This window comes from Branchiostoma lanceolatum, chromosome 3 (assembly GCF_035083965.1).
Source record: "Branchiostoma lanceolatum isolate klBraLanc5 chromosome 3, klBraLanc5.hap2, whole genome shotgun sequence".
NCBI lineage: Eukaryota > Metazoa > Chordata > Leptocardii > Amphioxiformes > Branchiostomatidae > Branchiostoma > Branchiostoma lanceolatum.
In genome coordinates, this window is record NC_089724.1 from 4,122,630 (window position 1) to 4,137,249 (window position 14,620).

At 42.6% G+C, this 14,620-nt stretch overlaps 1 protein-coding gene and 1 long non-coding RNA gene across 2 annotated transcripts; both read left to right on the plus strand.

Moving 5' to 3' along the window:
* Nucleotides 1-102: 102 nt before the first annotated feature.
* Nucleotides 103-3,016, plus strand: LOC136429778 (uncharacterized). Its single transcript, XR_010754810.1, has 2 exons — nucleotides 103-2,058; nucleotides 2,230-3,016. It is a non-coding gene; the product is annotated as an uncharacterized lncRNA (long non-coding RNA).
* Nucleotides 3,017-5,466: 2,450 nt separating this feature from the next.
* On the plus strand, nucleotides 5,467-13,835 carry LOC136429779 (kelch repeat and BTB domain-containing protein 8-like). Its single transcript, XM_066419745.1, has 5 exons — nucleotides 5,467-8,513; nucleotides 9,117-9,377; nucleotides 9,845-9,984; nucleotides 10,112-10,309; nucleotides 11,933-13,835. The coding sequence occupies exons 1-5, from the start codon at nucleotides 8,154-8,156 to the stop codon at nucleotides 12,849-12,851; spliced, it is 1,878 nt and encodes a 625-aa protein (XP_066275842.1). The 5' UTR covers nucleotides 5,467-8,153; the 3' UTR covers nucleotides 12,852-13,835.
* The last annotated feature ends 785 nt before the right edge of the window (nucleotides 13,836-14,620 follow it).

Sequence of the window (14,620 nt, forward strand, 5' to 3'; positions counted from 1 at the left end):
CATCGTGCTGCGTTGAGTTGTGTTGAGTTGTGTTGAAAGAGAAGCAACAGATGTATTTGTTGATGAAGGTTAGACATCCAGGTAATAAGATACCACTGCACGAAATGGCCACGTATCCTGACGGATCCGACGTATCCGGAATCGGGCCTCATGGCGTTTCCGAGCGAATCCGGAAAAATCCCAGTTCACTACTCGGATACTGAAGTGCCCGCAGATCCGACCGATTCCGACGCCGTATTCTTCTGGATTCGTGATGCGCCTCGGATACCCGAAGATATTTGCGCGGATCCCTCGTTTTTTGATATTTGGAATGTTCGGATTGTTTGTATGTCGGTAGTTGCTTCGGATCCTGACGAATAAATACACACGGCACGGCATGATCTCATTTCCTGACGAATCCAGCAGATCCGGAATTGCGCATCATAGCAGATACGGAACGTTTCCGATTGGATCCGATGCACCTCAGATCAGACAATTCCGGCGCCGTATACGTCTGGATCCTTCATACGTTTCGGGTACAGATACGGAACGTTTCCGAGCAAATTCAGACAATTACCAGGTACACCTCAGATCCGGCAATTCCGACGCCGTATACGTCTGGATCCGTGATGCGCGTCGGATACCTGAGGATATTTGCGCGGATCCTTCGTTTTTAGATATTTGTCAATATGGCAGAGATGGTCGGATTGTTTGTCGGTAGTTGCTTCGGATCCTGACCAACAAATACACACTGCACGGCACGCGGCATGATCTCAGATCCTGACGAATCCAACAGATCCGGAATTGCGCATCATAGCAGATACGGAACGTTTCCGATTGGATCCGATGCACCTCAGATCCGACAATTCCCGCGCCGTATACGTCTGGATCCTTCATATGTTTCGGGTACAGATACGGAACGTTTCCGAGCAAATTCGGACAAATACCAGGAACACCTCAGATCCAGCAATTCTGATGCCGTATACGTCTGGATACGTTTCGGGTACAGATACAATATCTGCTCGGATCTTTCATTTTTTTTATGTATTTGCCAATATGTTAGAAGTTCAGATTTGCCAATATGTTAGAAGTCATGAGCTGTCTCGGATCCTGACGTGTACGGAACACGGATTCGTGTCGGATATCCAAATTACCCACAAGACACTTCTGGGCGCGACAAACGTTAACGGTTTTCTTTCGGTTAACAGCACAGACAAGAACGGCGTTTCATCACCTTCTGTGCTTAACATGGCATCGCCAGAGTCTACCATGGTCGACAAGTGATTTTTGAGTGGCTTGAGAGTCGAAGGGAATTCGGTGTAAACTTAAACGCACGGAATTGCGACGTTGTCTTCTTCGTGCATGCAATATTCGTCGCCCCCCTCCCCCCTTTTAAACGCTGGTAGGGAGTTGATTCATCATATAGAGGGACTGCCCTTTGGTAAGTACAAATTGAAAAATTCCCGTTTCTAACTAGTTTTGACGTCAGTTATCCTCTTATTGTGGCTTGACATATCATCGCATTCGCATGACCATAAGAATTCTCCAGCCGACCTGCCCTTTTACGGCGTTAGGATCTAGGAAATTTAAAATTTCAATTTGTTAATTCTTGCCAATGGTCAGCAGACATGTGTGTCTGGTTAACGTTTCAGATACAAAATAGCAAGCAGTGGAGGGAAAGATAATTAAAGATATGGAAGGGAAGAAAATGTCATAAGTATTTGTCCCACAAAGATCCCACAGTTTGTGGATAGTGAACTAGAACTTATAAGGAGGCAGTAGTGTGCCTCAGTGATTATTTCATTCAGTTATAGCTGTGCATGTTTGATCAATATCATATTCAAGTTATAGATGTAAGTTTTACGTAGTCAATTCAATGATGCCCAGATTCATTTTTTTTACACATGCGAGTATGTGATATGTTTAATATTTGTCATTGTTTCCATTTATATATATATATCCAGTACAGCATCGGCAGATACTTCCTTCACAAATGCAGCACATATTGTGAGGACCTTGGCTGGGAACAAAGCAATCAACTGTCAGATGCTCAGCTGCTGAGTACCTCAGGCTCCATCGGTAAGTCCATCATCGGTACACTTCAATGTTAGCTGAGAGAGGCATGACGGATATCCATTGTCCCGTGTTTTTTGTAGCTGCTGTGATGAAACGAAGCACATGTCAAAATCATGTGACATGTTCCTTAAAACGTGAATTGATATTTATTCATCATTTGGTTTTATCATATAGGAACTGGTTCATCACAAGATGGACTCCAAGCTGAGTCCAACGTGCAGATACAGAAGAAATCAGCCTTGCCTGTACCTTACCAAGAGTGCATGGAAGAAGTGAACTCAGATGTAGTCAGAGAATGGGGAGAGGACGATTATACACATGCAGTTCCACGGCATATGCTACTTACGTTTAAAATGTGGCGTGCCATAATGGGAGTTCTTCAGACAGTATAATGTCACTTTCTATTTTCAACCTCTGTATTTGAAATAATTGTATCTGATGGCTTTTAGACGAAGAGCTGGCCACAAATAAGGCTTTTATTACTTTAGTTGAATATTTAGAACATGTAGATAATTTTGGTCCAAGGGCACTATACAGTAGTAAATATTACCACAATGTTGTGATGGTGTTAATTGTAATACATTTCATAATTTTTCAGAACATTGTGCTTGCACAACCCCAATTTACCGACATTAACCTGCATATGCAGTGGTGCTTTGAGTATGTGGATGTCCCTCAGCCTGTCTCAAATGAAATGGATCATTTAGCCACATAGTACTTCCGTTTTGTATTGTATTTGATAGTTTTTGAACTTAGAAATACATTATGTTGAGATATGAAATGATACATATGTTACATACAGGCTTTCCCAAACTTCCTGTCATTCAAAATGATGTTTTGGGTATAGTTAAATTAGGAATGCAAGCACTTAGTCGGATCCGTTACGGATTCGTTGTTGGGTCCACCTGTATCCGTCAGTATTCACCATTTTCTTCAAAATACAGAAAAATCCCTGTACGCATCCGTCAGGATCTGTGGCATTTCCGTACAGTGTACGGCTCCGTATTCGTCGAAAATCCCTTACTTTCGGATTCTTCAGGACATATTCCATATACCGGTGCGGAAATAGTCGGATACGTTACACGAATCCGCATGTATCCGTCAGTATCCGCCAAAAATACAGAAAAATTCCTGTTCGTATCCGTCAGGATCTGTGGCATTTCCGTACAGTGTACGGCTCCGTATTCGTCGAAAATCCCTTACTTTCGGATTCTTCAGGAAATATTCCATATACCGGTGCGGAAATAGTCGGATACGTTACACGAATCCGCATGTATCCGTCAGTATCCGCCAAAAATACAGAAAAATCCCTGTTCGTATCCGTCAGGATCGGTGGCATTTCCGTACAGTGTACGGCTCCGTATTCGTCGAAAATCCCTTACTTTCGGATTCTTCAGGAAATATTCCATATACCGGTGCGGAAATAGTCGGATACGTTACACGAATCCGCATGTATCCGTCAGTATCCGTCAGTATCCGACAAAAATACAGAAAAATCCCGGTACGTATACGCCGGGAAACGAGGCCATTTCGTGCAGTGTACTCCCTATCAACTTTACAAGGGGGAGGGGGGCGACGAATATTGCATGCACGAAGAAGACTACTTCGCAATGCCGCGCGTTTGAGTTTACACCGAATCCCCTTCGACTCTCAAGTCACTAAAAATCACTGGTCGACCATGGTAGACTCTGACGATGCCATGTTAAGCACAGAGAGTGATGAAACGCCGTTATTGTCTCCGTGCTGTTCACCGACAAAACCGTTTCTCGCGCCTGACGTCATGACACGCAGTGTCTTGTGGGAGATTGGACACGAATCCGTATTCCGGAAACGTCAGGATTTGTCGGAATTGTTGGATCTGAGGTGCATCGGATCCAATCGGAAACGTTCCGTATCTGCTATGATGCACGATTGCGGATCCGCTGGATTTTTCAGGATCTGAGATCATGCCGTGCAGTGTGTATTTGTTGGTTAGGATCCGAAGCAACTACCGACAAACAAACAATCCGATTATCTCTGCCATATTGACAAATATCTGAAAACGAAGGATCCGCGCAAATATCCTCAGGTATCCGAGGCGCATCACGGATCCAGACGTATACGGCGTCGGAATTGCCGGATCTGAGCTGTACCTGGTATTTGTCTGAATTTGCTCGGAAACGTTCCGTATCTGTACCCGAAACGTATGAAGGATCCAGACGTATACGGCGCCGGAATTATCGGATCTGAGGTGCATCGGATTCAATCGGAAACGTTCCGTGTCTGCTATAATGCATAATTCCGGATCTGCTGGATTCGTCAGGAAATGAGATCATGCCGTGCCGTGTGTATTTATTCGTCAGGATCCGAAACAACTACCGACAGACAAACAATCCGAACATTCCAAATATAAAAAAAACGAGGGATCCGCACAAATATTTTCGGGTATCCGAGGCGCATCACGGATCCAGAGGAATACGGCGTCGGAATTGGTCGGATCTGCGGGCACCTCAGTATCCGAGCAGTGAACTGGGATTTTTCCGGATTCGCTCGGAAACGCCATGAGGCCCGATTCCGGATCCGTCGGATCCGTCAGGATACGTGGCCATTTCGTGCAGTGGTAGCTTCATCATTTAGAGGGACTGCCCTTTGGTAAGTACAAATTGGAAAATTCCTGTTTCTAACTAGTTTGAACGTCAGTTATCCTCCTATTGTGGCTTGACATATCATCGCATTCGCATGACCATAAGAATTCTCCAGCCGACCTGCCCTTTTACGGCGTTAGGATCTAGGAAATTTATAGCTTTCAATTTGTTCGTTCTTGCCAATGGTCAACAGACATTTGTGTCTGGTTAACGTTTCAGATACAACATAGCAAGCGGTTGAGGGAAAGATAATTAAAGATATCCTGTAACGGAAGAGAATGTCATAAGTATTTGTCCCACAAAGGTCCCACAGTTTGTGGATAGTGAGCTGGAACTTATGTGGAGGTAGTAGTGTGTTTCAGTGATTATTGCATTAAGTTGTAGCTGTACATGTTTGATCAATATCATATTCAAGTTATGAATGTAAGTTTTACGTATTCAATTAAACGATGCCAGAATCATTTTTTTACAAATGTAGGTGTAAACTGTATGTCAGGTTATTGATGCACTTTGCCACCTTGTCTGCTAAATGATCACACATGCAACATTGTATTGTACATATCTCAGGGTTTTTTGTAGAAAAATTGAACAAGAGGGAGCACACAAAGGCAAGAGAGCAAATTCTATGTATTTGTGGAAGAATCAATTGCTGACTGAAGGCTGTATGCTGGATATTAAGGTAAAATCTGAAGTCAACAAGGGGAAGCTGGGCTGAAACAAGAGGGTGCAGCACCCCTCTTTCCTGATTTGGATGAACCCCTGTATCTTACAAATGATTGCATCATTAAGACTAGCCCCCTGCTGCATGCACAATAAATGTGTGGCCCAACAAGGGCTAAAGCAACAGTCCATTACATTGTATTGGCACAATATCATGTAGTAATGAAAGCAAAGTGCAGTTTGGATTCAACTTGAAGAATGGGGATTTATGTCTTCAGGAGTGTTTGTGTGAGTTTGTGTGTCAGTTTGTGAACATGATACTAGTAACTCGAGAATGTCTGGGTGGATTGTCTTCATTGTTGGTATGTGGGTAGGTCTCAATGTGACCTTTAATGAAACGTTTAAATGATAAGATTTTGGGCCCTCTAGCAGGCTAGGTATGATACTACAGCGGTGCTTTGTATCTTTTCCTCTGAAGATAGTATGGAGCAGTAGACAAAGAAATGACATATCAATAAGTTAGGGCCCTCTAGTACTTGATACATGTATTGTGATATTGTGATGTTTCATGATCATCGTACTCATACATATCTCTTTTCCAGGATGCTACAGTGGACCAACTGTACAGGAGGGTCAGACATGCACAAGGGAACAAACAACCTCTTAATAGAATGCGGATCGTGTACGCAGGCAAGGCACTGCGGTATGGCTGTGGCGAATATCTGTCTGACTATCATGTACCAAATATGTCTACACTTCATGTTGTCCTCAGTATGGTCGGTGACTGAGACAGTAACTGCTTCTGGAACATATAACATTACCGCTGGAATTCTATATCAGGGTCGAACAGTATATATGTGACAATTTCAAGCAGGTGGAATTATCAGATGTCACCTTTCTTCTATGACTCTGTGTCAAGTGTTGACTGAGCTTTGTAATGTTAATCAACCTTTACGAAAGGTTTATTCTATGTTTATGTTGTACGAAACATATACAACTGCACAAACATGTAGTATGTAGTATTTTTGTGTTCTTTTATAAGTTCTTTTATAATCCTTTCTTTTAATTTAGTGAAAATGACGGAGAGAAGTAGAGATGATTAACCTTTAAAGTTAACATTTTGAGTCCCCATTGACCCCAGCAATACTAATTTGTAGTATTTTCAATGTTAGTGGAGTTTTTATGTCTACTACGTATTTTAGGTAGTTGGCACCCATAGGGTTGTCCACACACTATATATATCATTGCTTTTTTTATACTGCTAGAGTATTATAGCACTAATTTCTATGTGATTCATTACGCAAATGAGGTACTAATTTCTGACTTATATCTATCAAATGTTCCTCCTCTTGCAAGTTATGTATGTCAAAAGTATGACATTAGATATGAAGAAATCACATGTTTTTCTTTAACCCTGTCGTTTTAGTCTATTTGTGTGTTTTCTTCCATATAGTTGCAAATAAAGGGTTTTGAATTGACTTTCATTTTGTATGTGTCTACCTGAGTTCCATACCAATCAAAATCATGAAAATGTATGTTTTCATTTATTTGGCATCCTGCAATACCTGTAGTTCCAAAGAAGGGCACTAGAGGGCCATTGAATGACTTAAAACCATACAACTGCAATACGTAAAAAGACAAGTTCAATATCTATGAAATTCATTGAGTGATCTGTCAAATGTTTGGTCGCAGCCTCTAGTCACTAGTGAAAACATTGTGAGTGGCTGTAGAACGTTCGCTCTTGGAATTTTTCAGACCAACAATTGTTAATTACCCTCTAGTGAGGATGCATGTCCCTGTGGTGTAGTGGTCTGCGCTTCCGTCACTTACTTACCACATCTGGTTCAAGTTACTTGGAACCATAAGGCCTGAGATGTGCCCGGGTAGGACACCACTGGACAAGAGGCGCAAAGACCAGCATAACTCGAGAAGGGTTGGATGGATTGTCTTGATATTTGGTAGGTGGGTGGGTCTTCATGAGAGAAAAGATTAGATTTTAGGTCCCCTTGTGGCATGTTACGGTACTGCAGCGGAACTTCCTGTTTTGATATATTGTGTTCTGGACATGCTTTGGTCCTCCTTTTTTCGTGGTAGATAGCTCTTAAGACAGAGAGTAAGTTGTATAAGTTTTGGCCCCCTAGCGGCTTCTTTTAAACTACAGGAGCAGGTTTTGCTTCAGACTTTGAAAGGGAATACTAGTAACTCAAGAAGGGCTTGATGGATGGTCATGAATTTTGGTGAGTAGATAGCTTGAGTGATGATGTACAGGATTAGATACTTATTATGCAAATCAATATCTAATTTGCATAATTAATGAGAAGTTTCTTCAGCCGCCGAATTCCATGATAGGACTCTCAAACATGTGACATATGTATCTGAGAAAGAGAGAAATATCAACAGATATCAACTATGCTAATGAAATGAGGACCTCATTTGCATAATTGATTAGAAAATACCATAACTCAAGATGGGCATGTTGGATGGTCATGATTTTTGGTATGTAGATAGCTTGTGTGATACATTGTATGATTGGACGATAATTATGCAAATCAAAGTCTAATTTGCATAATTGATGAGACAATTCTAAAACCCGGCTGTGTTCCATGATATGATTCCAACGTGACATTTGTAACTGAGGAAGAGAGGGATGTTGATAGATAGAAAATATGTAATTGTTGGCCTAATTTGCATAATTAGTGAGTAACTACTGCCATTCCATACAGGTAAATGATGGCAATTTCATAGTTGTGGCATTTGGACGTTATGTGAATAGTTGAAAATACAAAATGGCGATCCGTGTCGTCACAATTCAAGATGGCGGCCAACACAACCCGACGGCACAGATCTCGATATCGGTTATCTACCATACAGCTACACTATCTGGGTAATCAGAGTACGGGGAAGTGCAACGTCATCAACATGGCTGCCGCAGACCAAGAACCCCACGCTAGCGCTGTTCGTCCTCGTTCCTACCACGACAAGGGCCATCTGCACGGGTTCCTTGGAGCTGTGGATGACTTACAGAAGGCTGGGGTGCTTCAGGATGTCATCCTTGAAGTCGAGGGCCGGCGGTTTCCCTGCCATCGACTTGTTCTGTCCGCGGCCAGCCCCTACTTCAGGGCCATGTTTACAAGTGACATGGCGGAAAGTCGACAGAAGACGGTTGTTTTGCAGGTACGCGTAGGGGAAATCAGGGTATTCCAGGTTGGGCCAATAATACATGCATTCTTTAATATGGGGAAGTTGACAGAAACTATTTGTCATTATCTCAGGAACCAAAGATTCTGACCAAGAAAACTTACCCTCAAATTCTCACCAGTTCTGTAGACTGTCATCTATCAACGGCTATTCTCCGGGGAAACACCCCCGAACGAGAGCACTTGAGTCAGTCCATTTGCCTTAAAAGGGCCCACTCGCGATCGGGACCACCCCACTATCTCGCGGGGGTCTAGAAGACAAAAAGATGGAGAAAGGTCGTTTTTGTCAACAAATTCTAAAATATGGAGTACCCACCCCAGACTAGGCAAGATTTCACCAAAAATCCCACCAACAAAGGATTTCAATGTTTTAATGCCCTATTTAATTTTTGCTCTCTCACCCAGGGGTCTAGGCGCCTGCGCCGATACCCTCATCCCCTACATAGGATTGACGCAACGTTAGGGATGCAATTTCACGACCAGATGATGATGAGAAAAAATATGAACTAACAAAGAGCTACTTATTATATGGAACTGTTATAGCTTTCACATTATCACATCATATTGTATCCTCCAACAGGGTTTGGATGCAGGCATGTTTGGGGAGATCTTGAGTTACATCTACTCGGGAACCCTCCATGTGTCCCTGGACAAAGTGCAGCTCCTGTACCAGGCAGCCGACCTCCTCCAACTGGACTATGTGAGAGACACCTGCAGCAGCTACATGGCCACGAACGTGGAATGCTCCACCTGTGTGGACCTGTATAAGTTTGCTGATGTCTTCTCCTTGAACATTGTCCGGAAACGTGGTCTGCAATGGATCGATAGAAACTTTGCAGAGGTGGGCCTGACATTAAAATTGTAGATCACAACATTTTTTTTTATTTCCCTGGAGACCCCACTCTAATGAAAGACTTTTTGTCTTAAACTCATTGTAAAACTATTGCCAAATATAGTTTGTTAATTTTCTTGCATCTGAGGAGTGACTCTAAGAAAATTTCATCTAGAGTAGAGTAGAGTAGAGTAGAGTTCAGTCTACAAATTCATCTGTCTTTAATAAACTTTGTACACTGTAGCTATCCTCCTTTATGGTGTTGACTGTTCAGTTTTAACATCTACTAGAGAGTAGAGGATCTAGGAGATGCAGAGGGCAGCCCTGTACAAGATGAGAGACAGCCTTCTAGTAGAAGGATAAGAACTGTGAGCCTTAGAAAAGACACGACTCAGTCAAAGGAGGGGTCCCCCCTAGGAGTGAAAATACCCTGGAATGATGATTGATTATGATAAATAAACTTTGCACCTTCACAGGTTTCCTCCGGCAAGGAGTTCTGCAGCCTGAGTGTGAATCAGCTGACTGAGATCATCAGCCACGATGAGCTGGTTGTAAAAGAGGAGACAACAGTGTGGGAGGCTGTGGTGAGATGGGTGCAGCACAGCAGGGAGGACAGGTGGGTGTCAGTGGTCCATAGATACAAAATGTAGATGTCGTGGTTTAAATGTGAAGAAAACAAGTTTGAGTTAGAATCTGCTGTGATACTAAGTCAGCTGAACTCACCTCTACCCTATACTCTACAGACTGCACCATCTACCCAGCATCCTCCCTCACATCCGCTTCAACCTGCTGACCCCGTACAAGGTATTGGTCATCTCAGATCACCCCCTGGTCAAGGAGGATCCTGGGAGATCTGCCATCAGGAACGTGGTGAAGACTTCCAACCTGAAGCGGAGAGTTGGAATGGACACAATGGAAATGGCTTTGATTTGTGCTAGAAGGTGCTGTAATTCTTGATTTGTTAACTAACTTAATTTTAGCTAATTTAAAGGTCACTGGTTAATCGCTAAAATAAGTGTATTTTCCTTGATTTCATTGATGACTCCTGCAACTTCGGTTTTCACCTCCAAAAAGTATGGCTTCTTATTGTACATGAAGATGAGCAATCAAGATACATGAAGTTTTTTTTGTTTCGTTTGAAAACTGCAGCAAAACAGCGGACTTAAATTGTTTTTGCTCTGCATGTGCGTAAATTTTATTAACAATTTCACAGCTGTTCCTCATGTAACAGAGTGGTTCAATCCGGAGCTTTTAGCCTACTCTGTGGTAAGTGCGTTGGGTTTGTGTGCTGGTGGCCCAGGTTCGATTCCCAGAGCCAGGAGATTGTGCTACTTGTTGAAGAAAAATACTCTTTTTACACAACAAAGTGGTTTATTCATCATCATCATCATCATCGTCGCCGCTTTCATCTGTCGACGATGCGGGCCACCACTGCTTTCCACGCACTTCTGGTTTATTCAACTGATGCTTCAGTGACCATCTGTCACCTTCCTCAAGGCAACTCTGACTGGTTCACATTGCACTGCAGTACAGGTGTCGCTGCTCATAGGTGCATTCCCAAATGCAAAGTATTTACATATATACAGTCACAGGCCTAGGGAACGACATCGCAATGCAGTCCTAAACGTACAGGAGTGTAACACATACACAACTATCAAGCGAAAAACAATGCAAGGATTATCATCTATTTCTAGGATGCGGTCCCAAACGTGACTGAGTCTATATCCCCCCTCATCACGGTTCATGACTGGAGTGGATTTCCTGATCCATACGGCCTCCTTAATCCAACTTGTTAGTCTATTGTCCTCTCTGTCTATCACCTTGGCCCCATCCCAGTCCATTGCACAGTTGCTTCTCATGATATTGTCTGTCAATGCTGATTTGTTTAAGTTCTCTTCCTTCTTGGCTTCCTTCTTCTGTGCTCTGGGATTCCTTCCCATCTTGGTGCTCTCAGCCTCTTTCCTGTGTTCTTCCAGTCTGCAGACAAATGTTCTCCCTGTCTCCCCAATGTATACCTTGTTGCAACTCATTGTACACACAGTCTGTTTTCACTGAGTCTTGTAGTTTGTCTTAGTAAGTACTAGCACTAAAAAGTTTCTTACCGTGGCTTTTGGCTTGACTGCAGTGCAATGTGAACCAGTCAGAATTGCCTTGAGGAAGGTGACAGATGTTCACAGAAACATTGGTTGAATAGATCACTTGGTTGTGTAAAAAGAGTATTTGTATCCAGTGACTTACCAATCTGATGAAACTATTCATAGCTGTACTACTTGCCTCATGCATTCACTAACAATCATTCTACTGGTGTAAATGTGATATTAAGTTTTGAGTACACACCTTTTCATTTTCTCGGCACTTGTTAGCAAGAATGCAGCCAGATAACAAGATAAAAACTTGAGCTAGGAAGGAACTTGTACCTGACTGTATTCACTCCCTGAAACTGTGTGTACCAAGACTTTTCACTCTAACTTTCATGTTGATCTTCCTGTTCAGCATTATCTTATCACGTCCTGTACGATGAAATTGGTGTGTCCTGATCATTGAATGTATCTCACCCTTTACAGAAATAGATTTGACCCCCGTGAAGGTAATGAGGTGCTGTGGATGAACCCTGGGGAAGGGAAGTACATCAGGTGCGACTACAACATATCTCCATTTGAAGGAACAGTTACAAGTGATAATGACATCTACGTCCTAGTAGCAGAGTCCCGCAAAAAGATTTCCCTGTTCAAGTACAACCATGTGGGGAACGAATGGGAAAAAAAGTCTACAGTACGTAAGGAACCAGAAAATGTACAAACAACTGATTTGACATCTGACTACCTTATGGTAATCAATGGACATCTTTTTTGCCTGACTGGGACATATTCAGTGGTGGTATTGAAGAAATACAACCAGCACACAAACAAATGGCACACATGTTCGACACCTGGACATGACGGGCGGTTGGCAGGCTTTGCGGCACTGTCCTGCAATCAGCACATCTATCTCCTCACAGAGACAGAACTGCATTGTTATGACCCAAAGGAGGATCACTGGTGCAAGAAAACCCCACCAGACAACAGTCCTGACATCTACAGTGCAGTTGCCCTTGGAACAGAGATCTTCTGCTGCTTCTACACAGGCGATGACCTCAACAAGACGATAGTGTACGACACAGAGGCAGACCAGTGGCATGAGCTTTCAGGGAGGCTGAACACAGTTTTTGACATTTCAAACGTTGTTCTCTTTGTGCTCGAAAACAAGCTGCATGCAGTGGTGGAAGGCGAGATTGACACAGACGAGTTCACAGACGTTTGGCGGACGCAGGTGTGCGTGTATGACAGGTGTGAAGGTGTTTGGAGAGAAATATCTGTCCTACCTGACAGGCGTTGGAATTTGAATCCTCTTATGTTACCAGTGGCTCGCATGCACCTATATCTTAACACCAGCCATGCCGACACACAGGTTGCAGCAAACCCAGAGGGCGCACATGCTGTATAATGTCAGCACTACAACTGTCCTAGCAGAGGTTGGTGGGGATTGTGAAGATTGCTTTGGTGGGGCCAGCAGACAGAAAACATGACATATGATCAGATCACAATGTTCCCCACCAACCTCTGCTTGGAGAGTAACTTCTACAGCTCTCTAAGATTTGGACGCAGGGGTTTTCTAGAAAAAGTAAATAAGGGGGAGCACACACAGGCGAGGGAGCGAAAATATGTATTTATGGAAGAATCAATTGCTGAGTGAAGGTTGTATGCTGGGGATTAAGCTAAAATCTGAATTCGACAAAGGGGTGCTAGGCTGAAACAAGAGGGTGCAATGCCCCTCTTTCCTGATTTATATGAACCCCTGTGGACGTGTTTTTCATTTCATGATAGTGTTCCTCTTAGTAGATGTTACCTGGAGAAACCAAAAAGAAATGTGATAAAGTTATGCACAGTAAATAAGGCCACCACTACAACTCACTAAGATTGTTGGATGCTCCCAGTGAAGTTTAAAGTTTGCCAGTTTGTGTCCACATAGTAGGACTTTCTTCCTGCTTAAGCCTTGTTTGTTAAGGTAAATCTTCCTTTTCTGATTCATCAAGGAGATCAGTAAAATTTGAAGAAAAAAAGTATGATGATGAGGACAAAGCAGTGGATTTGTGCTTAACTGATGATAACCTCCAACAACATGTATCTGTGTGAGATCGCTAGTGAATCCTCCCCCTAGGCCAGGTATGCACAGTTTAGACAAGTCATATGCATGTAGGAACTGGAGTGCATTATATTGCATTTTCTATTTCGAGTTATTGTGTTCCAGTCCTGCATTGGGTTGGTGTGATCCAAAATGTTTTTATTACATTCTTTTAGTATCTGTACGAATATACCTATTCTATTTCTATGCTAGCACTGGTTGTCAGAGTCAAGAGTACAAATGCAACATCACTGTCCTCAGACTTCTTTATATGTCAACTATATCGCTCAAGAAAATAAATGCATATTGCATTGAGAAAAAGTCGTTCTCATTATGACTGGTTTACTGAGTGAACTCTCCTTGCAGCCCAAGGGCTGAATTGCGGAATTCAGTACATCATTTCCCATATATAATAGAATTATAGCGTCAAAGTAACTGATTTCCAAGACTGATAAGCCCATTGCTTGTGTAGGGATGCTTCAGACTGCAGGTGTATGTCAGGCTAAATCCTTAACAGAGCAATTGAATTTAAAGTGAGTCCGTTTGTTTCATTCAGATATCCTAATCAGATTTGATAACTTTACGATTTGAACTTTTACGGGCAACTAACTCCTGTGAACGTTTACAGTTGTTTTTCCGGTACCGGTCTTGTTGATCTTGATTTTTGTGCGACACCGCCTTGCACAAAAATTTTTATGATTAGTCATACACACTTGCCATGTGCCAAGTACATTTCTCAGAAAGCTAGGGAGCCCTCTACTTACACAAACGTTTCAATATGCAGGAGCCCTCTACTTACACAAACGTTTCAATATGCAGGAGCCCTCTACTTACTCACAAATTTCAATATGCAGGAGCCCTCTACTTACTCACAAATTTCAATATGCAGGAGCCCTCTACTCACTCACAAATTTCAATATGCAGGAGCCCTCTACTTACTCACAAATTTCAATATGCAGGGACCCTCTACTTACTCACAAATTTCAATATGCAGGAGCCCTCTACTTACTCACAAATTTCAATATGCAGGAGCCCTCTACTCACTCACAAATTTCAATATGCAGGAGCCCTCTACTTACTCACAAATTTCA